The following is a 24,131-nucleotide window of genomic DNA, read 5'->3' as shown; positions in this document are numbered from 1 at the left end:
GGTTCTGCTCGTTGTCAGTCTGGGAATCGAACCTGTGACTTCTGAGTCACCGTCAGTCCCTCAAGCAGAGTCTCTGTCTGTAAACTTGGCCCTCCTGGATCGTCCCACACCAGTATGTGGATCTGGACCTCCAATCTGCTGCTGACACCTCCCACACTGAGGTGACGCTGTAGGCTCCGCCCCCCTCTGACATCGTCCACAACACATCTGTGTCCGCTGATGTCACCACCGTGTCATCGACCCACCACAGGACGTCATGCAGAGGTGAGTCTAATCCAGTGAGGAGGCAGACCAGCAGGTGAGGAGATCCTGGATCCTGAGTGAGCGGGATGGACGATAATATCTGAACAGATGGACCAGAACCTGCAGACAGACGTGGACAAAATAATAAGAACAAGAAGGACCAGTCAATCAAAAATCAACTTATTATAAAATCAGCATGTGAAATGTTCTTTGTGTTCAACATTTAATAGATCATATTATAAAAATATAAATATAATAAGATTAAAACCTAATTGAATCAGCTTTGTGATATTGAACAGGCTCAGTGTTTCAAAATAAAACCAGATGTGAAGACGTTTTTTTGTATTATGTCTGGAAGGTGGAAGTGGAGTCTGTAAACTGGTATTCTCTATGTGCATGCTGCCCCCGCCCCATAATGTCCTCTTGTTGTTGTGCAGATGGTCTGCAGCTGTGTGTCCAGATTAAGGTATCGAGGACCTCCATTATCTCTCTCCCTGTAAGAATCGACTGTGAACATTTCCTGTTGGAAAGTCAATCACACGACTTCACTTATCGTCACTTTATCTTGTCTGTTTTGGAACCCACAGGTTGTCTTGTTCTGACGGTGAGAAAGATCATCTTCATCACAGTCAGCTGCTTCGTCCACCAGCAGCTGAATTCCGCCGCTGAAGACCATCGAGAAAGAGGCCGACTGTCCTCTGACAGACTGTCCTCTGGGAAAAGACCAAACACACCAACATCTGCAGCAGGAGAAAACACACACAGAAAATATAGAAACCATAAATGCACTGAAATCAGACTGTTGAAGAGTTCATCATCAGTGAGTCTCACCGCAGGAGGAAGATGAAGGTCAGTGCTGTGTCCATGAAGTCAACCAACACTGGGTCTGCCTGAAGGTCCTGAATTATACTGTGAATAAAAGTCCTTGAAATAAATACTAAGGGCCTTATAATGATGTTAGAGTTCAGTAAAAGTTCTAAAGTCACCTTAATGGCTCACTTTACTTTAAATAAACGTCTTTGTGAGAAACTAATTTAGTTTTTAGCTACAAACAAGAATGTGAGCTTCATGTTCATTTAAAGTCCACCTGATGGTTTGCTATAGTAATATAGATTTATAGCTGTGATAAAACTGCTCATGGTAATCAAAGTCCTCATGAAGATGTGTTACCTTAGCTGATGGTCCTGCAGGTCTCCTGTGTGTTCATGTTCCTGGTCTCTGAAAGCTGGAGACTTTGTGGAAACCAGAAACATGAGAAACTGATGGAGCAGAACACCAACAGTCTCCAGAGGACGGAAACTGCTCTGGGATCAGATCGGCCGTTGGTTCAGTCAGTTGAAGGACAGAAAAACAGGAACTTTTCTCACTTGTGCCGTTGATGCGACTGTTGGGGCCTCGTGTCAACAAGGTCCTGATGTCAAACTGTCAAAACGTTCATCAACACAAACTCTGCTGTTTTTAATCAATACAGAATAAAGACCAGCACATGAAGGTCTGATTCAACAACTAGACAACAAAGAGCAAACTGCTAACAGAGTTAAATACTTGTACAGTAACAGCCGGTATTAGATGAAAACTTGTATTTACTCACAAAGATACATGTTAGCCGCCCTAACCCTTTTAATCCTTCACGTAAAATTAAAGAAGCTAAATTTAAAAGCTGCATACGTTAAACACAAATATGACGAATATATATGAATTTCTGCAAATACATATGTCTTCATAAATATATATAAATACAGTGAAACTGATGGAGTCTGATGCTGTTTCTGGTTTTTTAGAAACAATGGAGTCAAAGACATTTCTGATCATCTAAATTTCTTTATAAATATACCGATATTATAAATAGCTTTATACTTCCACAGTACTACATCTCTTTACTGTAGTACATGTCTCTGACAGCTGGAGTTACTAGTTACTTCTCAGTTGAAGATTTCACATTAAAGACGTCAGCTGATGAAAGTCAACACAGTTTACAGATTAAACCAGATGTTTTCAACCTCTTACAATAAAGCAGCATCTCTGAGTTGTTATCAAAGAGACGTTTCCCTGCAAACTGCTCACATGTTTCATTCAAACTATACTTTAATTACATTTTACTGAGACTTATGTACTTTTACTTGAGTAGGAATTTGAATGCAATACTTTTACATGTTAAGGAGTATTTTACACTGTTGTATTGGTACTCTGAATACTTCTTCCAGCACTGCAAATGAATAGTAAAAAAGCACTCAGATCCATAAACCATAAGGCATAAGATTGTAGTGATAATGTAAACTTTGTTATCACTGTCTTTGGTTTTTCTTTGTCTTTTGACAGTTTTGAGATTCCTCATTGTGGATTTTTATGAATATCTGTATTACTAAAGTAATAAAGGGGGAAGGTGGACATGGGAAAAATCTTCCAATGAGTGAAACAGCGCCCCCTGGCCTGTAGCGGTATAATGTCTGTTAAGAGTGCGCGGTGAGAGAGGGTAGTGCAGTCTGTCTGTCCATCTGTCTGTCCGTCAGAGAGACGCAGGTGAAGCTGGTTTTAAAAATGATCATATAACAATAAATATGAAGCTCTGAAGAGACGAGACTGAATTGAAGTCAGTCGGAAGAGTTAACGGCGGTGTCAGCTAGTTTTCCAGTGTTGCTAATGCTATTAGCTAACATGCTAGCGGTGATGGCGGGAAGATGAGTAGCTCTGCAAACAAACAAAATGCCGTCGCAGCAACAAGTGCAGCAGCGGGATTATCTGACAGGATGGACGTGAAGCGGTTCACCTCCCTGACGGACAGAAGGACGGACTTCAAGTAATGTGAGTCAGATACACCCTCTGCTAGCTGTCTGTCTGCTAGCTGTTTGCCTGTCTATCTGCTAGCTGTCTGTCTGTCTATGTGCTAGCTGTCTGTCTATCTGTCTGTGTGCTAGCTGTCTGTCTGTTCTGATTATTGATAGGTTAGGACTTGGCATCAACAGGTCTGTGCAGAGAGTGTGTGTGTGTGTGTGTGTGTGTGTGTGTGTGTGTGTGTTGTGGTGTCTCTAGATCTATAGATCCATAGATGTGTGTGTGTGTGTGTGATGGACACCTGCCTGATGGACTGTGCTGCTAGTCCACGCTGAGAGACAATAAAGACAAATCTAATCTAAATCAGAGACTGACCACACAGGTACAACAAAACCACCGCTGAAAACACAGATAGACGATAGTAATAATTAATATAATTAATATTTTATTAATCTTTTATTAGTCAGGCGTCAATGAGCACAACACAGAAGTATTCAGTCAGTCAGTGGTAACAATAAAACGGTGAATAAGGTAAGAGTTGGATAAATGATGGAGCCTTCCTGAAGGCAAAGAACCTGTTCTGATGAATTCTCTAACTGAAGGTAAACTGACTTCATGACGTCACACAGGTGATTGTCTCGTCAACACACTGGTTTCATTCTCAAAATCTGAAATAGATTCTAAAATAACAGAAAAAGTACAACAGAATCAGTCTGAAGCTGAGGCAGAACTGAGACCCGTGACCAGCTGCAGACATCATGTTCCTGACGGTCTCTGTGGCTCTGTTGGGTTCTTCTGCTCGTCTCCCCAACTGATCCCGCAGTAATAAACCGCAGAGTCGCTCTGCTGGGAGCCGCGCAGCAGCAGCGAGCCGTCGGCTGCAGCCGAGACTTTATCAGGACCGACACCGGAGCCGTACTTCACGTTGGACGTGTTGGTGGACTTGAAGGTCAGAAGCAGCTGAGGACTCTGTCCTGCTGCCTTCCTGTACCAGCTGAGGGTGGAGGAGACATTGGAGGCGTCCAGCAGGGGGCACTGCAGGGTGGTGTCCTCCCCGACCCTCACCTGCACTGTGGAGGCTGGCAGGGCGGTGGCATGCCGCCCCCACTGGAAACCTTCAAAACAACACAGTAAGAAGTTAATTTATTAATAGAAGTCTTAGTCACAAAAGTCACTATACACTTTATACTAATATACAATACATACTCAACTAGTGTGTGTGTGTGTGTGTATATATATATATATAAATACATTTTTGTTTTTTTTCCAAAAGATCAACAATAAAACCAACAAAACACATTTTCAGTTTTTAGTGTCAGGTCCAAACTTGTTAAACTGTAAAAGTGAATAACAATCATGTCTCTGTCAGGACTGGAACTAACCATCATTTTCATGATCAATTCATCGCATTCTTTTTTCGATTAATTTATTAATTGTTTAGTCTAAAAATAAATCAGACAAAAATGTCGTCTTCAGATATCTAATTTTGTCCAAAACCCAGAAAACCACACAATGTTGAAATCTGTGCTTCATAAATTACTTCAACAATAAAAAGTTAACATGAAAATTGATTGACTATTAATCCATATAATCATATTACGACTCTGATCAAACATTTATATATATGAGTTTAAGTAATATATTAAAATATTTAAATTCATGCAGTTTTTTTTAATGAACTGCACATCCATCCATCAACAATAAATGTTAATATATGCGGTGCTGCTAATAATGAATATTTTTTTAACTGATTCATGCGATTAATCGATTAGTCGTTTGGTCTTTCTAACATCTTAAAACTGAAAGATTTAAGACCAGAAGCTGACAGCAGCTCAGTTTTAGAATCAGTGATGTCTTAAAATCCCTTAAAACAGCGACGGTTAATAATCAGCGAGCTGAGCTGTGTATCTAAATGTGTGAAGATTAATAAATAAAATCAGTAAATAAATAAAAAGAGAAAACAGGCTCACCGCTGAGAGAGAGGAGGACCACACAGACCAGCACAGACTCCATCATCAACTGACGCTGCTGCTGTTCTTAAAGCCAGTGGAGCGTTTCAGCTTCACAACAACACCCCAGACACAGTATGTGGACACGCTGGTCACATCCTCTGGGTTTGTCTTCAGCCACCACGGCATCTTGGTTGACCAGGGACATGTGATCCCAGGTCTGATTCTGATGCCTTTGGACCCCCCCACTGTCTCCCCATGTTTCCTGTTTGTCTCTACTGTCAGCTACTGAATAATGTTTGAAAAGAAAGAAAGCCACAGAGACGTGATTCAACATGATGATAAACCTCATGTGTGAAACCTGAAACCAGCTGAGCTGCAGAGTCTGCTGCAAAACCTGAAATAATAATAATTGACTGAGTGCGGCCACGTATCTGCAGCTATACACGCTCCTGTAGCATCAGTTATTACTTTGGTCTGAATCTGCAGTGAGAGGCTGCCTGGACGCTGTGGGGAGGAGGACTCTCCTCCCAGTCTGCGTTTGTCTCTAATCGACACGTTCAAGTGACGCAGTCGTAAATGTCATGTTTGAACGGGTTGGGAACCTGTGCTAACGATTATACATGCATTATTTTCATTATCGATTTAATCTTCTGATTCTTTTCGTTAACAATCGATTGATTGTTTTGTCTATTATAATTTCTCACAACTCAAGGTGACGACTTCAGCTGTCCAGCAGTCCAAAGCCAAAGATCATCAGTTTATTATCATGTGCAATTAAGCAGAGAAGCACACTCACATTTGTCTTGCAAAATTATTTGATTATCATAATACTTGATTAATTAACTAATTGTTGCAGCTCTGTGTGTGTGTGTGTGTGTGTGTGTGTGTGTGTGTGTGTTTTCTGTGCTCTGAGATCAGTCTGATGGATGAAGTGATGTGAGGATGTGTAATGAAGCAGTCAGCCTCTTGGAGGTGCTAGAGTGACTGCAGACAGACAGAAATAACTTTTAAAATCTGTGGATTTATGCATGGAGTTCTGCAGGGAGTGACCTGAGAGCAGATATAAATCATCAGACAGACCTTCCAATGTTGTCAGCAGACAGATGATCTGTGTCAGAGTATCAACAGTCACACAACTTCTTCTCCTTCCACCGGTTCGTGGATTGATCTGCGATTAAATAAAGAATTAATCTGCAACTAATTTGATATTTGTTTAATAATTTCAGTCATTTTTCAACCAGAGGTGTCAAATGTTATCTGCTGTCAGATTTTCTGCTTTTCTTTGTTTCAGGGCTGCAACTAACGATTCTTTTCATTATTGATTAGCCTGCCAATTATTTTCTCAATGAATGAATTGATCGTTTTGTCTATAAAATGTCAGAAAGACTGCCAACATTTAAGAAGCTGAAACCAGAGAATGTTCAGGTGTTTGTCTTGAAAAGTGACTCAAATGATTAATCGATTAATAAAATATAATGCAGATTGACTCAGCGTCGCAGCTCTACTCTTATGCCTCAGTAAACTGAATGTGTGTGTGTGTGTGTGTTTGTTTGTATATATATATTTATATATTTATATGTTGTTGATAAATCTGTATGGAGAGAGGACAGAATCCACTGCAGAGAGAAAAGGACAGAAGATGATAATGACAGTTGGAACGCTCTTGTTAGCATGTTAGCTCCTGCAGCTAATGCTGCCTGAATGTCACCTCATCCTGTGAGTTCAGCTCTGACCTCACCTGAACTCACATCACTTCCTGTGTTTGGAGGGACGGGGTCAGAGGTCAGCTGGCGACTGGCCTTCAAGCTAAAAACCAGTACAGAAGAAGTGATTTTTAATCTCCTGAATGTGACTAGAAAGTGGTGGTGCTGATGACCCGGGTCCTGCTGGTTTCTGCAGCAGGTTTGAAGACGTCAGAGCTGCACTGACTGAATGTTTGCGTGTTGCGGTGCACATTTCCATGCATCTTGTTTACACTTGTCCACATCTGAATGTCATCAGAGTCACAGTGTGTCTCAGCTCCTGCAGTCGCATCACTGAGTTAAAACAGTCTGATATTAGAGGTCACATGACCTTCAGTTGGTGCCACTAGAACCTGCTGATGTTGATTGTAAATATCAATTTATCTAAGACCAGATCAGCGTTCAACAGGTGGAGCATCGAGTGCAGAAGATCTCCTCTGATCGTCTGACTTCTCTAGTGGTTTCAAGTGAAAAGTCTCAACAGCTATTGGGAAATTGTAATGACATGCTTCCTGGCACGTGTTACATTGAGTTATATTTCCACTGTGAAGCTCCAGTCTGTCAGGGTGTGGTGGAGGGGTGTGGTCTGGAGGAGGAGTGGGGGGGGGGAACCCTGAGTGATTCAGGGGCCCAGAGCTGGACCTGGCAGAAATTACAGATGTTTATGGACATGTTGTTTGGAGTTTCCAGGAGTTTCCAGGAGTCCACAGACTGTAGCTCCGCCCCTGAACATGCTCTGCAGCTCAGTCAGACTGCTGGGGGCGGGGCCTGTGCCAGCTGTGTGCCAGCAGCTGGCAGGAGGTCAGGAAAGAGTGAGAGCTGCTGCTGAGGAGGAATGAAGACACTCTCTGACTTTATTTCTCTTTCTCTTTCTTTTCTGTCTCTCTCTCTGTTTCTGTTTCTGTTTCTCTGAGTTTCGTTTCTTTGCCCGAAACTTTTTGTAAATCAAGTCCTGCTGCCAAAGATCCACATGGTTCCTGTTCCAGAGTTCGTCCAGGTTCATGAACCTGAGAGGCTGGGAAAAAGAAACAGAAAGCCTCAGTGTTCACCCCCCCCCCCACACACACACACGGAAAGTTTTGTTTATGAGTGTGTGTGTGTGTCTTTCCTGTTGATCACGGCATCCACTCTGGGCACAATAACACAACCATGCAGGGGAGGAGGAGGGTGAGGTTTGGGGTGGGGAGGCGGAGGGAGGTGGTGGGGTGGGTGGAGGCAGGGGGTGTGGCTGAGGTCTGTCGACCTCCCTCTGCCCCTCCCTGTGTTCCTGCCCAGCCTGAAGGGAAAGTCCAGCTCACTTCAACCTGAGAGTCACTGAGAGCAGCTGTTCGCTCCACAGCTCGTCTTCGTCATCCTCACCTCCATCACTGCCTTTTCATCTTCATCTCCATCTTCCTCCTCAGCTGTTCTCTCATGGCTGCCTCCTCTAAGTCCTCCCAGACGGCGAAGAACGTGGTGCTCGCCCTGCTGGCGCTCTGGTCCATCATCTCACTCATCGTCATCGTGGTGTGGGCGACGTCTCCGGACCTGAAGAGCTCAGCTCAGTGCCGCAACGAGCTGCAGGATGTGACGGAGAAGCTGGAGGGGGCCAAGGTGGTGTATAACAAGAACAAGGTGGCCCTGGAGGAGCTGGTGGAGGCGGCGAGGGAGGAGCAGGCCCGCCAGAGAGCAGAGATCCTGCTGCTGCTGGGACGCCTCAACACCACCAACACCACACTGGAGGAGTGCCGGCAGGAGAACGTGAGTGATGAGTTCAGTCAAACTCTAAAAATAGATTGGTTTCTCTTAAAACAGGAGACATCTTCGAAGTGTTTTCCGGCAGAATAATTAATACAATCTAAAAACACTTTGAAACACGCTGATATGTAAAGTGGCAGATTGTTTCTCTTGTTTGAAGGATGTAGTCTGGCCTCAGGGGAAGTGAGCTGTCAGGGTTTGATTTGATTTGATTTAAAGATATAAAGTTGAAGATGAGGCTGAAGGTCCTGGATGAAATGAATTGTACTTTTGTATTGTATGGTGGTGGTGAGAGCTGCTGGCTGTCAGCTGGCTGCCAACAGATTCAGATCCAGGTATTTAAACCACCTCAAGCTTTTCTCCTTTAGCAGAAGCATCGGGTTGGTGAGTCTCTGTGTGTTTCTGCCAGAAAAACAAACAAACATTTGTAAAATAATATTGAACTATTTGTTAATTATTAATTATCTGAGCTGGAAACTGTTGGGTGTGTGTCATGATGCAGTCAGACCGGATTCTGCTTCACATTCAGACGACACGTTCACTTCCTGTTGAAGTTCGATCTGAATGGCCATGCTAGCTATGCTAGCCCCTGCAGTTTATGTTTACAACCCTACCCACCTCTCACCCAATGCATGCTGAGATAAACTCCTCATTACAACCTTGAATTGGATAAGTAGGTGTAGAAAACATATATATGAAATAAAATAAAAAAATGACAAATTTTACAGTGTTCCGATGGAGTCAGGCTGTGGTTAGCTTAGCATAAAGACTAGAAGCAGGGGAAAACGGCTAGCTTGGCTCCGTCCAAAGTCCAAAAATACAGCGACAAACAGGCAGAAGAATCTGTTTGTCTAATCTAAAGCTACCAGCTTTACATCAGAACCACTCACTAACAGTTCAGTGCACAGTGTGACGGCCTGAACAGGATCAGCAGATCCAGGAACTGAAACGTTGACAGTCTAATGTTACTGAAGTGCATCACCAGCTCAGGGCCAAACAGGTACTGAAAATAGCCTCTTTTTCAGTCCAAGTGCCAGAATTCAAACCGGAGCAGCTCCTCCCACCTCCCCAAAACACTAACAGCTTCCATCTGCCTTCCGAGTAACAAGTAACTGACTGAGATCAATACATGAGTCCACATTTACACTGAACAGAAAGTGAACAGAGTTTGTTTGTGTTGCATGAATTTCTCTCTGAGTTCTTGTGTCAATATGAACGTCTGTCTGCCCCCCCCCCCCCTCCACTTTACTTGAGTGTTTCCATTTTGGGAGGCTTTTTACTTTCCCTCCAGCACAAAGTTTGAATAGTTTTTCCCTCCCAGTGAACTGAGTGTTTAAACTGTGAACAGTTCAGCTGCTTCCAACATTTCCAGCTTCATATTCTCAGAGTTGTTGGTTGGAAAAAGTGAGTGTTTGCCTTCGCTCTGTCCCTCCTCCTCCTCCTCCTCCTCTGGAGGTTCGTCCTGACTCATTCCTCCTCTCCTCCCTTCACCTCTGCTCCACTCCTCCCTCTCTGCTCCCTTATTTTTTCCTCAGTCTGACCTCTCCCCTTCTGACTTTCTTTCTACTCATCCTGTGAAAGTATTTACATGCTGAAGGGAAACTCTCGGGCTGTTACTGTGGATTGGACAGTCTTGAATATTAACTTTATTAGTAGAAACAGAAGGTGTTAATAAACATTAAGCATTTCAGAGACGTAACAAGCCCAACTGTTACTACAACTCCCATAATTCACTGGGAGTGCTGCGTTGTGACTGTGCGTGTATTATGAAAACAGGATTCCACAGAAAGCTGCTCCCTGAGCTCCTGAGCCAAACAAAACTCTCCATCTGTGTTCTTGTGAAACACCATCAGCAGAAAGTACTGAACCAATTCAAGTCCACATTCAGAGTTGCACACTTCAAATGACCTTTCAGTCGGCGTCCATGGTCATCATCATCATCCTGCGTGATCCACAGTGTGATCTCAGCAGCTCTTTGGTCCCTGAAACTGAAGATAGAATAACTTTCCAAAGATAAACGTCTGATATTTGTTGCTGTTTGAAGGTAAAATTAAAGCTCCACTAACTGATGTTTGTGTTTTCAGCAGAAACAACTAGTGAACTCGACATTAACACGTCGTCACCTTTAAGTTGACGTGTTGAACTTCTTTCCACATCCAGCAGTTACAGAGCAACATGATCCTTCATGAAGTCCAGTCTTCTCTCTCTGTTAGCTGTGTTTCTGGTCTCCTCCACCTCCTGAGGGAAACATCTGGCTCTAAATGCTGCACTATGTCCAGCAGCTGGTCTCTGACTGAGTCTGTCTGCTGTCTGCTGCTCGTGTTCAGTGGCTTCTTCCAGCTTTGTCTCTCTGAGAGCTGAGAGTGAACCAGAACGGACGAACCAGGAACTGAGAGTCACTGTGAAGACCAGCTGATGACTCAGAGACACCAACACACTGTCAGTTAGTGATCTGATAAAACATCCAGGTTAATGTCATTGGACAGTTTAACGTTTCTGTGTTGAAGTCGTTGGTTCAACCTCCTCCACTGTGTCCGTTGTGACTGAGCTCAGGGGAGAGGATTCTTTTCTTTGATTCTCTGATGATCTCTGCAGGTGAACTGGACTGTAACTGGGCGGAGGATGTAATGATATACGCTGCTGCTTGTGGATTTCATAAAAGATTAGTTTAATTAATTAGTGTTAGTTTGAAGTTGTTCAGACACCCTACAACTGATAATCAATATGTTTCTTTGATCAACATATAACACATTAAGTTACTGCAGCCGCCCCCCCCACACTGTTAGAAAGATGCCCTGATATTATTTAACCCCTTCATCAGGATCAACGTCTCTGTAAGCAGATGTGTGATCTGCACAGCTGCATTCCTACAAAATAAAAGCTTTATACATGAGCTTTTTAACCGTTTCCACCTGCTGCTCCGACACGTCACTGATTGAATCCACCTGAACACCAGCTGCTATCACCTGACCTGAGACATGACGCAGTGCTGAGCTTTAACCCGCTGCATGCTGGGTAGATATTTCACCTCTAACTTTATCTTTTCTCCCTGTAAAACCAGAGACGATCGATCAGCGACGATCAGAGTTACACCTCAGTTCAGTTTTCTTCTCTCAGCTGTGAAACTTGTGAACCTCATGTGATATTTGCAGCTGCTGTGAGACATTCTGATCTATCAGTCTTTTATTAGCAGATCAGTTTGTATCAATATTGCTTTTGTCTTTGAACTTGTTTTCCTTGAATGTGTCTTAGTGTTGGTCTCTGAACTGTGATAGAACTTCCTCCTTCCTTTCCTTCTTTCCTTCCTCCCTTCCTCCTTCCTTCCCTCCCTCCCTCACTTCCTTCCTCCCTCCCTCACTTCCTTCTTTCCTCCTACCCTTCCTTCTTTCCTCCCTCCCTTCCTTCTTTCCTCTCTTCCTCCCTCCCTTCCTTCTTTCCTCCCCCCCTTCCATCTTTCCTCCCTCCCTTCTCCCTTCCCTTCCATCTTTCCTCCCCCTTCCTCCCTCCCATCCTTCCTTCCTTCCTCCCACTCTTCCTCCCTCACTCCCTTCCTTCTTTCCTCACTCCCTTCCATCTTTCCTCCCTCCCTTCTCCCTTCCCTTCCATCTTTCCTCCCCCTTCCTCCCTCCCATCCTTCCTTCCTTCCTCCCACTCTTCCTCCCTCACTCCCTTCCTTCTTTCCTCCCTCCCATCCTTCCTTCCTTCCTCCCACTCTTCCTCCCTCACTCCCTTCCTTCTTTCCTCACTCCCTTCCATCTTTCCTCCCTCCCTTCTCCCTTCCCTTCCATCTTTCCTCCCCCTTCCTCCCTCCCATCCTTCCTTCCTTCCTCCCACTCTTCCTCCCTCACTCCCTTCCTTCTTTCCTCCCTCCCTCCCTTCCTCCCCCACTTCCTTCTTTTGTCCCACCCTTCCTTCTTTCCACCCTCCCTTACTCCCACCCCCCCCTTCCTTCCTCCCTCCCTGCTTCCTCCTTCCCTTCCTCCCTCCCTTCCTTCCTCCCTTACGTGTCCAACAATCTGTGGACAGACCTGAGGTCTGAGGATCAGTTCCTTTTCTGTGTCTCGCGGCTGAGCTGTTGTTGCTCCAAAACGTTTCCACTTCCCAATAAACGTGAGCAGGACGAGCACAGCAGACATGTTGTTCTACTACTCTACTCTTCTACAGCAGAGGAGATTAAACGGCTGTATGATTGATTTTAAGCAGCTGTTAGTAATAAATGAGTTTGAGGCAGCTGAAGTCACTAATTAGGGGGGCGTCTGTCTGTATCTATTTCTCTCTATTCCAGCAGTCCTTGAAGAGGTTCCAGAGGTTTTTGAGAGGGTTAAAAGGGTCGTTCATAGGATTATACTGGCCCTTGAGCTTGTTCCAGGGGTCCTTGCAGAGGTCCCTGAGGAGGTTAAAGGTTTCCTTGATAATGTTCTACTGGTCCTGGAGCATGTTACAGGGGTCCTTGGTAGCGTTCTAGTGGTCATTACGGATGTTTTAGGAGTCCTTGAGGAAGAGAGAGCTTTAAGAACATTCCAGGCAACCTGGATTGATTCTTAAAGTTCTTGAAGACATTTCAGAGGTCCCTGAAGAGGTGCATCTACCTGTCCACCTTTAAACCAGCTCAGTTACGCTGAAACATCCTGTCCTGTCTGCTTCAGGTTCAGGTCTTTGTGTGAGTGTCTGAGTCAGCACTAAGAATCAGCCGTGGTTTGATACTGAGGGTGAAGTGATGAGCTTTAACTTTCACCGCTGCTTCCTGCTCACCACTTCCTGTTGAGCAGCTCCAGGTGTTCACTTCAGAGTAAAACGAAACTCTTCAGAGAGGAAATTGACTCAAGTACAGAAAGATTTTCTTGTTTCGCTTTATCAAGAATATGACACTTGATTGTTTGAATTCTTCTTCTCATGTTATCAAAAAACAAATAATCTCACCTCACTGTCCTTGAGGATGTTCCAGGTATCCTTGAGGAGATTTCAGCTGGCTCTCAGTCTTTTGGTCCTGGAGTTTTTTCCAGGGGTCCTAAAAGATTGTCCACGTCCTTCATCCTAAGAGTCCTTGAGTCCCCTAAGAAAATTCTAGGAGTGCTTGAGAAGGTGAAAGGACTCCTTGGTATGCTCATATTGATCCTGGAATATGTTCCAGAGGCTTCTTAAAGATTCCAGGAGTCCTTGCAGAGGTTATAGAAGTCTTTGAGGAGGTTAAAGGGGTCCTTGATAGTGTCCTGAAGAATGTTCCAGTGGTTCTTGGGGAAGTTTTAGATGTTCTTGAGGAGGTTACATGGGTGCCTGATAGGGTTCTAGTGATTTTTGAGGAGGTCCTGGAAGTCGTTCAAGATGTTCCAGGGGTCCTTGGAAATTCTAGGTGCCATTGAAGAGATTCTGGAGGTTGTTCAGGATGTATCATGAGTCCTTGAGTAGGTTCAAGTGGTCGTTCAGGAAGTAGAGGTTCTTTGTCCTCATGCTAGCTCATACAGGGACACATTAATCCAGATTAGATCTACAGCGCCACCAGTGGCCAAACGGAGAACATTTACATATGTTTTTAACAAAGGTAACAAGGACTATGACCACCACCATATCTGGTGTCACAGTATTGACGATAAATGGATAAATGTTCACCTCTAAACACTCTATTAGCTCAGTACATTAGTATTATTAGTGTTATTAGAAGTGTACACTGTACTGTATGGTATTAGAAGCCTCCCAGGGTGAACGCATTTGTTTGGACTGTTCCTTTAAGTGCAGGACTCTGTTTAAACTGCTGATCTAACTATAACTGCTGCGTTCAATGAAAGGAATGTTTCTAAAAGCCGTTCTCAGCGTCAAGTCGACTGACAAGCTGTGCTGCTTTCAATCACCAGCTCAGCTCTGAGAGCAGACAGCCTGGTCTGGTCTGGTCTGGCCTGGCACAGCACTGCCCAGCTGAGGGTCCTTCAGAGCAGGTTCATAATCCACATGTGTTCAGAAACGTGTAGCCTCTGCAGAGTTCAGGCTGAACGTGTTTCTGCAGGTTGGTAGCAGGATCAGAAACTATGTCAGAAACTGAAGATAGACTCACACAGTCCTGAGCTGGACCTGCAGACACTGTTCATGGAGTCCAGGTAGAAAACATTCTCGCTTCTGTGACTTGATGAGCAAAAACGTAAAGCTGGTGATCACTGGTCACGTGTGGAGTGATGTCACTTTTAAATATGAGAAGTAGTGGGAACATATCATTCCTCTACACTTTTGTATTCTGTTTCTATTTTATGTGTTTTATATAGTTTTTAATTTTCAGTTTTTATTATTAGCAAACAGGTTTTGCACCAAAGTGCATATACATGTAATATCTTTTTCCGACAAAAAGCCTAACATGAATGTCTGGCTGTTTTCTGCCTGTTATATTATAGAATAGAGTTGGTTTGATTACTGAGATGAAAATGTGAGCGATGAGATGAACTACATGTATATATATAAAAAAACTATTACAGATATCAGAAAGAAAGGAGAGGCAGGATTCCCCGTAAAGATTCTGCACATTTGACATTTTTAATGGAGTTTCTGTCTCACACTGATGATGTGATATTAAAAAACATGTACGAATAAGGAGCAGGAGGAGTGATTGTTGGCACAGCAGTAAAACACTGAGAGTCCTTCAGCCTGTGTTTCCTTCAGTCTCTCATGTTTTCTTCATCCTGCAGGTCGTCCTGAACGGGAACATCAGCGTCCTGCAAGAGACCATCGAGCAGCTCCGTCTGACGGAGGTCAACCTCACCGCTCAGATCAGCCTGCAGGAAGGTAACGCTCACTCTGTAGGAAAAACTCTATCACTGCCATGAAAGGAGACTTTCTCAGCAAGCCACCAGCGGTATTCTTAGCTGCGTTTTCCCCCCCTGTTACCATGACGACCTGTGAGTCAGAGTAAATAAACACACACGATTGGTCGCTTAAAAAAAACAGGAGTGTGTTGTGCTCTGAGAGAGAAAGAAAGTCTCCTTTAATTATGTCAAAGAATCAAAAACCACAAATGTAAAAATCATGCATTTAATTTCACCAAAGTATCAACTTCAATCCACAGGGACAGGATGTTTCTGCTGTGAAATCTGTTGAGAAGGAAACAGAAAGCAGGGAAGTAAGAGAGGGCAAGAATGAACCTTACCTTTATATTTTTACATGCTTGTTGTCTGTCAGATTATATGTTATATGTTAAAAAAATGTAGCACCATCAGACCACAGCAAATTCCTTGTAATGTATGTTACTTGGCAATAAACAGTTTCTGATTCTGATTCTGAATAAGGAAGGAAAGGAAACAGAGCATTGCATCCAGAATTTCATTCTTAAAGAAGGAAAGACAAAAATAAAAAGACAGAAGGAAAGAAGGCAAGAATTAATGACAAGGAAGGAAAAAGAGCAGATAGTAGAAAATTATTAAAAGAGTAAAAGTAAATAAGAAAATAAAGTTGAGTCCAGACGTAAAGTTAAAGTAAAAAAGGAAAGAAATGCAGGGACGAAGTCTTGTCCAGGTCCAGTTTTCACTTCAATATAATTAACTTTATTTCTTCAGAACTTTTCAAAACAAAGTTACAAAGTTGCTCCAGATATTTGAACCACGACTTAAACATCATAAAAAAGTACAAAAATAAAATGGAATAAAACATATGCTATAAAAACAATGATAATATAACAGATAAAACAGTGTGGGGACAGGGAGTTCAGATCTGAGGGGTCCTGACTGTTAAATCAGGTCTCCTTTAGTCCTGAACCAGGACTGTCTGAGGATCTGAGGCTCTGGCTCATAGAGGAGCAGCAAGTCAGAGCTTTAAAGGTGATCAGTGAAACCTCTAAAACTGACCAAGAGGCTGAAACAGGCCGAAGGCCTGAACACAACACAACACAATAATCTGACAGACGTGAAGCATCGAGAGAGAAAATAGATTTTAAAGATGCTGCTCAGCTGACAAAAACACGACTGGCTCAGGGAACGTTGCGCCCTGGTTTCTGTCTGCAGGTGAAGACAGGGAGCCCCCAGAAAAAGACACTTTGGAGATACAACATTGCAAGTAACTGCAAATAATGTCAGAAACATGCAGTGAAAGTGTCCAGAATGGAAATGTGAAGTACTGCAGTAAAAGTACTTGTATTGCAGTAGCTGTGTTTGATGGTGCGTTCAGGGACTCTGTCTCTGTAGCTTCAGTTGTTTGTGGGAAACAAGCTCAGACTCAGGACTCAGTCAGGACTTTGGCATGTGGGTTTCCCTTTGATGATGTCAGGATCGCAGCGCTACGCTAACGCTAACAGCTCAGAAAGAGGGAGGGGTTCCTGCTGAACTTCACACCACAACTCAACATGGTGACAAACTGACGCTCGCTGGAAACTTCTGCTTCTGTTCAGAAGAGAGGGGGAGTCGAGGCCTCTTCACAAAAAGCACGACTACAATTTAAATACACACGAAAGACAACATCTACTTTATCAGCTTCAGTTGCTCCCTCTTTTCCACCTGTTGATGTAGGCTCTTCAGACAGCTGGAACATGAGACAGGTGCATAGGTCAAAACTCCATGACTCAAATTTAGAGAAGCTGTTGGACATTATACCGAATTTATCAAGACAACATGGAGGAAGTGGTTTTATTTAGAAAACGTGATCCGTTTTGTATAAAATACGCTGCTCCACAAACTACGACGGCAAAATTCATGAATTAAACATAAATGCATCAGAATGAGTCATCTGATACTATGATACATAATAATACGACACTCACATGTAACATACAACACGTTACTGCATTATGAGTACTTTTTTTTACTGATAATACTGTACTTTTACTGAAGTAAAGGATCTGAGTACTCTGGTCACTCTGCAGCAGTTAGTCTGGATTAAAATCACAAACATTTATCTCTCAGGTTTACAGACTGCACAGAAAAGAAAATCGTATGTCGAAGTTTATAAAACGAGCAACTGAAGTGAGACTATTTGACCAGATTTCAACAGAAATCAAGATTGTTTCATTATGAAGTGTAACTTTCTCTCACATGAATATAAAACACAATGACCTGATGTTTCCTCTGCAGTGCGATGAAATGAGCCTTTGTTAAAGTAAAAGATTGTATTTTCCTTGACTAACACTCGGGAACAGGAGCCTGATGGGGCAGACACCCTTTAATGAAGGTGACTTCCTGTTCTGAGCGGTCGGAGGGAAGCCATGAATTCCTGCAATAAGCAGATATGAGAGAAGCATTGTGTTAACAGCCGACTCTGATTATCATCACTCACTGGAACGAGTGAGTCTGCTGCACAACAACAAGAGGAAGTGTTCAGCTGGTGCACTGCAGCCTCAGGAAGTACCCTGGGCGTTTACTTCAGTAGCAGTAGTAATACTACAGTGTACAAATACTCTGGTACAAGCTAAAGTCCTGCATCCAAAATTTTGTAAAAGTATTAGCATCAAAATATACTACCAAAAGTAAAAGTACTCATAATGCAGGATAATATATACTATATTACTGGATTATGATTATTGATGCATTCATGTGTTCATCACTTTAATGCTGCAGCTGGTGGAGCTCATTTTAATGCCTTCATATTCTGCTGAGTAGTTTGATCTGTAATAAAACTTAAGTTACTTAAAGTTATTCCTGTAGTTTATAGTTTTAGAGATTAGAATCAGAGAAAATGAAACCACGATCAGGTGAATCTGATTTGTGTACTTTACTCTGAAAGACTGCAGCACTCTGGTTAAATCTGGTTCAGGGTTGTTGGCAGTGACCTCACTGAGGCTGAATCTGGTCCAGAATCTGCTCACAAACAAGCTAAAGTACAAAAAACATGAGAGCTGGCAGCTGAGATCATTCCTGACATAAGTGACGGTGTGATAAGACTCAACGTGTCCTTATAAGTTAATACAGAAACAGATCTCAACCAGACCCTGTTCATATTCTACTCTATTCTATTTGATTACTCTGTTCAGTTCTCAGACCTCCAGCACTGATCACAAGGTGTTCCCAGGCCTGATGGGATACCACGACCCTTAGTTACTGTTGCTCTGTTGGTCAACAGTATCAGATGATAACAACAGAAAAGGGTTGTGTTTTTAATTCTGAGCATGAATGTTCACTCTTCACCTTAGTTTGCCAGAACAATCTTAATTTAAGGTTTACTTAACTGGCTTTTATGATGAGGTGAAGACAGAGACAGACTGTGATAATACAACATGTTTCTTTTAGTGCTTGTAGGATTTAACTGCCGTCTACACACATCTGTTCATTTGGATTTATTATTTTCATATTTACTATTCATCAATTTCACATTTGGAGGCATCATTTTATTTTCTTGTGTTTTTATGATGTCCGTATTTGATCTTGTGAAGCTGTTTACAGTTTAAAAGTCGCTGAAGTAACTTCTGGTACATGTGATGAACTGATGATGAGGACGTGATGGATGGAGGCAGCCTAATGGCTGCTTATAATAACAGCTGCTCTGGTGAAGACGTTGGTGCTGTTTCTAACAGGAAGCCACTTCCACAATCAAATCATTATGAAGCAGAAACATTCACACGTATAAATCTGATGAAAACATCAGGTGTGTTTATTACAACACTCGAGTCATTTCCAGCAGAACTCTGGTACCTGTAGTATTAAATCACACTTGCAGTTACCACATGTGACCACAGGGGTCACCAGGGTTGGTTCTCAGATAAAATCATGATAGTGACTCAGCTGATGCTGTTTCCACAGGCAGGTTGATCTGATCCAAACACTGTTGTTTCTCTTCCTCCTGTTAACTCTGTTTGTGTCTTCAGACCACATCGAGGCCCTGCAGCAGAACGTGACCCAGACCGTCCATCAGACCGAGTCCTGCTTCAGTCTGAAGGCTGCTGCTGAGAGTCAGATGTTGGCTGCTCAGAGTCAGACCAGAGCCTGTGAGTCCAGTCAGCAGTACCTGCAGAAACAGCTGTGAGTGACACTCATTTAGTCTTCTGTTTATTCACCACCAAGAGCTTCAGATGGGTTTTAGAGTGCGAAGCTTTCCAACATAAAGCTGTTCGTTATTTGAGTGCCGTAATTTCCTCTGAGGAAAATACGCCTTTTCCAAGCTGACAGATTTGAATGATGTATCAGCATTTAGAGCAACATGGGGGGGGGGGGCATGGTGGGACCACACCCAGCAAGTCAGAGAACAGCACAGTTCCCAACATGGTTCCCAGGATGGTTCACGAGTCTGCTTTACCAACACATGTGCATGTGCAGTACAGACTGGAGAAGGAATGTGTTTAATTAGGTTTTGTTTCTTTAATGGAGTTTGGTGAGTCCAGTGTATATGATTGAAGTGAGTCAGCTGATGGTCAGAGGCATCAACAACTGAAGACCAAATAATGTCCCACAGCGTCCAACTTGTAGACCTGAGACTTGGACTCCAGTCATACCTGAGGCTTGGACTCCAGTCACACCTGAGACTTGGACTCCACTGGACACTTTTAACTGGGACATTATTTGGTCTTTGATTGTTGATGTCTCAAAGGATCCAGGTGATACACTTATATACACCGGACTCACCAAACTCCTTTGAAGAAACACCTAATTGAACACCTTCCTTCTCCAGCCTGCACTCTGTCCCTCTGACGTTTATTGGTTGGTTTGCTGATGGAGGCTGCAGCTCCAACTGTGTGTGTTTGTGTGTTTACAGTCAGAAGTGTAAAGTTGTGGACTCTGAAGCTGCTCAGGAGACGCAGCAGCAGGACACCTCCTCCGACTCCCCCTCCTCCGCCGCCTCGCCCCTCTCTGGTATTCCTGCGCTGACGCTGCTCGTCTGCAGCGCTCTGCATCTGATAACCTGTAAGCACCAACGACGCCTCGATGCTAGTCTGTCCCAGCACACCCATAATCGTTCACACATGACTGTAAATCTGATCTGACACAATGAGAACCAGCAGAAACCACAAAACTCCAGCTGCACCGAATGCATCATTTACACTGCAAAAGTGGAAAAAACCTGCCAATACCAGACTCCATATCTGAAACTTGGCTTTTAAAAACAGTTGAAACAAGTTGATTTGCATTAAAAACAAGTTGTTTTAAGACATTAAAGGTTTGGAGACATAATTACAGTTTATCCAGTTAAAGATTCACAGGTTTTATTGAATGTAGAGACTCAAGACAAGTGCAATAAATTATAAAAAACATAATTAAGAATGAAGTTTTCAGGTCGATCTTTGATTGCAGGGTTGATAGTTTGATCCTCAGCTTCTCCTCCACATTGAAGTATCTTGAACAACACACTGAACCACAAATCTCTCAAACTCCTGAATCAGCAACTATTGAATCTGTTCAAATAAGCCAAAAGTGACACAGCTCAGACTCTCAGTGTGGCTGTTAAACAAAGTCCTCCCCACCGAGATCAAGATTGAAAAATAAGATTGTTGTTTGAGTGATTCATAGCTGAGATGTCAGTAAAGATGTTAGAAGATGGGCGGTTGAAGGAAACAGGAAGTTACAGATCGGTGAGCTGAAGTCTTTTAGATTCATCACAAACGAACATGTTTCAGGTTCATCAGCTGAGAGGAGTCGGACAATAAGAGCAGCTCCACCTGGTGGTCGGAGCTGCTCACTGCAGCACCATGAGTCTGAGGTGGAGCGACGACGGTTTCTATCTTTACAGCAGCAAACAGATCCAGATACATAGAAAATATATTAATTAGCAAACAAATCGGAGTTAGAAAGTATAAAGTTCACTTTTCTGACACTCCCTTAAAAGGAACATGGTGGATATATATATTTATGAATGTACTGTATCTGCTATGTATACATGTATATTTAAGGAGAAAGATGGTATGGCTTATTATTATGCAGCAGAGCAGTGTAGTGTAGAGTAAACACTACACTGCTTACTTTTAGTAAACAGAGACACTAACCCTAACCCCAGTCAAAAATAGAAAAAACAAGAAATCAGGAAACCAGCTGCTGTTTAGACTGATTTCATCTGAGAGCTGTTGGATGATTTTAAAAACTGTAATTTTTTAAATGGAGTCTGGCTGTCCAAGGTTCTTGGTGTAGAAACATGTAAAAGAATGACATGTAAATATTCCACCGTGTTTTGATGATGCCAGCTGAAGTTTTGATGATGTCAGGTGATGTCAGAGAGACGGGGCGGGCTTCATCACTGATTGACAGCGCACAGGTATTAAAGCATTTGTGTTAATATGTTTTTCAGGAGGTCAGCGATGCGGCGATCTGTTGAACGACAGTGAGCACTGTGGTCCAGGTCGGGGGCGGAGCCTGGACGGACTAAATGACTGCTGTACAAACTTCCTGTCTACGCACCAGATCGCCATGGAGACACTGACGTGTCACGCTGTCGTAGGATGAATGAGTGGACACAAACTTTGCTTTAACTTGAACAGCTGAGACGTTTACTGACTGATTGAAAGACTCTGCGGTTTCCTTTTTAACATTCTTCATGTTTTTATTTTACTCTGCTGCTTCGTCACATTTCAGCCTGTTAAGTAGTCTTTTTTCAAATCCTCCATCAGTTTTTAGATTGATTTCTTTCCTCTCAGCCTTCGCTGGTGTGTGTCCTGATGCACGCTCCATGACGGTGCGTTCAGGGACAGTAGAGATTAGAGACGATCGGCTGCTGAACAGAAAAACCATTTTACAAAGTGTGTGTTTGTTTTAGAGCCAAAACTAACAATTATTTTCATTATCGGTTCATCTTCTGTTTCTCAATTAATTGATGAATCGTTTTGTGTGTAAAATGTCAGAAAATAGTGAAAATTCTCGTTACGATTTTATGCAGTTCAAATCCCAAAGATATTCAGTTTACAGTCGTGTATGGCAAAGACGAGTATTATTGCAAAAGAAATGACTCAAGCAATTGTTCGATTATCAAAATAGTTGATTTTATGTAGATCAATTAAGCAATTAATCGTTGCAGCTGTAGTTTATTTTTCATCTTGAATTACCAACAGGAGTCCATGAACGTTGCATTCAGTGACTCTTTACTCTGAAGTAAAGCCAGGCTCAGACTACAGGAGCTTTGGGCTGATTTATCCCTGATTCAGGCCTCCTGACAGTCGGAGGAGAAACCAGATTATCTGGTATGTGAGGGGTTTACAGATCCAGTCTTAAGCCTCCCGACCTGCTCGCAGACTCTTCGGGCCGCCCCGATAAATTCAAACAAAATCTGGATCAGTACTCTGAGCGGGACCACAAGAGCCAATGAGAGGGACCGGTCTTCAAGGAGACGGAAGCTAAACGTTGGCATTACAAGCGTCCCTTCAGCCATTTTCTCATCTGACTCGTTTATCCTTCTGCTTTAGTTTTTCTCACTGCAGCTGGTTGATCCACCACGTCAGTCTCTGTTTTGTTTACGTCTGCTTCCCCATGAGATCACGTGAGGTCATGTGAGATCACGTGAGGTGCTCCCTCTGGCAGATAATCTTAATAATATCCTGTAGTGTGTGATGTTCCGTTATTTTCAGATCATGTTTGAGATCAGATGACTCGGCGCCGCGTCGACCCTTCGGAGCAGATCACGTGACCATGAGGCCTCGTCACGCCGTCACAGAAGTCGCTGGTTCTTTAATCTGAGTCTGTATTTAGAGACAGCTGCAGTTTAAAAGTATAAAATCAGATTTATTGAACAGGATATTGAAGCTGCTGAGTCCAGATCTTGATCAGGGTTTGTTTTATGAATGACTGGTTTGAACTGCTGAATAAAATCAATTAACAACTGATGGGAGATTCTGGAAAATTATCAGCAGCGATAAAACGTGAAGCTTGACGCCACTTATTTTAACTCAAAGACCCCGTTTACACCTGACACTTAATCTGGTCTGAATCTGGATTACAGGGACAACAGGAGTCTGAATGTGAGGACATCCCAGCATGCACTGGGCTCAGCAGCGCTATCTGGAGTCTGAACAACAACGTTAAGAGACGCTGCTGGTAGTTATTGATTTCTATTGTTTTATGATTAGTAAACGACGCTGATCAATCAAACAGGTGTAAACACTCACCTGTGATCTGAACAGCTGATCCAGGTCCAGTTTTTACGGGTGTAAACGGGGTCAAAGTGTGTGTGAATGAGTTTCATCTGTTTGTTTTTATTGTGTTTTTACTTTTTATGACGTTCAGCAAACAAATGTGCAGCTTGAAGCTCGACACTGCAGAAGAAGAACGACTCGACTTCTAGAAGCTGTTATCTAATGGGGGGGGGGGGCAGGGGGGGGGTCTTCATCAGAATAATAAACCTGAAGAGTTTCTACGACTGCCATGTTTTCTTTGTCCTGATTTAACTAAAGCAAAGACTTTCACGACGCTAACTTGAGATTTCATGGGACACCGTTGCCATGGCGAGGCGGACATGTTTTGCTATGAAGCAGGAAATTGTTGAAACTTGACTGTGAAGATTTCTACACGTCAGTGTGGACTCACATGATGTGGTGTGCGGCCACATAATGTACAATCAGAGCGTTCTCTACCGCCACATAGTGGACACAGGAAGTCATATTTAACTCCTTCATGCAACGTCCAATACTCAATATTCACCCAAACTAGAAAACAATCGAGTGTTTTAGACCTGATTCAGAAATAATCTCCTGAACTAACACTGAAAACACATCAACCTCAGAACTGAAGTACTGAGTAAAAGTACTCCGTTACTTTACAGCGCTGCATTCTGTGACCTTCTTACGTATTTTGTATTTGAATTAACGCAGTGA

The 24,131-nt window shown here is 43.0% G+C and overlaps 2 protein-coding genes across 2 annotated transcripts; one reads left to right on the top strand and one right to left on the bottom strand.

Moving 5' to 3' along the window:
* Nucleotides 1-3,771: 3,771 nt before the first annotated feature.
* On the bottom strand, nt 3,772-5,028 carry sid1 (secreted immunoglobulin domain 1). Its single transcript, XM_070908848.1, has 2 exons — nt 4,986-5,028; nt 3,772-4,130 (listed from the first exon to the last, which is right to left on the bottom strand). Exons 1-2 carry the CDS (start codon nt 5,026-5,028, stop codon nt 3,772-3,774), a joined length of 402 nt encoding a protein of 133 aa, XP_070764949.1.
* Nucleotides 5,029-8,030: 3,002 nt separating this feature from the next.
* LOC139287965 (NF-kappa-B essential modulator) lies at nt 8,031-23,616 on the top strand. Its single transcript, XM_070909186.1, has 5 exons — nt 8,031-8,449; nt 15,115-15,211; nt 19,212-19,365; nt 20,096-20,244; nt 21,620-23,616. Coding segments are annotated over exons 1-5 (729 nt in total). The 5' UTR covers nt 8,031-8,122; the 3' UTR covers nt 21,622-23,616.
* Nucleotides 23,617-24,131: the final 515 nt, after the last annotated feature.

This window comes from Enoplosus armatus, chromosome 7 (genome assembly GCF_043641665.1).
Source record: "Enoplosus armatus isolate fEnoArm2 chromosome 7, fEnoArm2.hap1, whole genome shotgun sequence".
NCBI lineage: Eukaryota > Metazoa > Chordata > Actinopteri > Centrarchiformes > Enoplosidae > Enoplosus > Enoplosus armatus.
The sequence above is the reverse complement of the archived record's forward strand: the minus strand, read 5'-3'. Positions and strand labels throughout refer to the sequence as shown.

Excerpts from the sequence above, each read along its gene's own strand:
- sid1 (XM_070908848.1), bottom strand. The coding sequence starts at position 5,028 with ATGGAGTCTGTGCTGGTCTGTGTGGTCCTCCTCTCTCTCAGCG. Across the intron at positions 4,131-4,985 it reads GGTCCTCCTCTCTCTCAGCG|GTTTCCAGTGGGGGCGGCAT; the intron begins GTGAGCCTGTTT and ends GTTGTTTTGAAG.
- LOC139287965 (XM_070909186.1), top strand. The coding sequence starts at position 8,123 with ATGGCTGCCTCCTCTAAGTCCTCCCAGACGGCGAAGAACGTGGTGCTC. Across the intron at positions 8,450-15,114 it reads AGGAGTGCCGGCAGGAGAAC|GTCGTCCTGAACGGGAACAT; the intron begins GTGAGTGATGAG and ends TTCATCCTGCAG. Across the intron at positions 15,212-19,211 it reads TCAGATCAGCCTGCAGGAAG|ACCACATCGAGGCCCTGCAG; the intron begins GTAACGCTCACT and ends TTGTGTCTTCAG.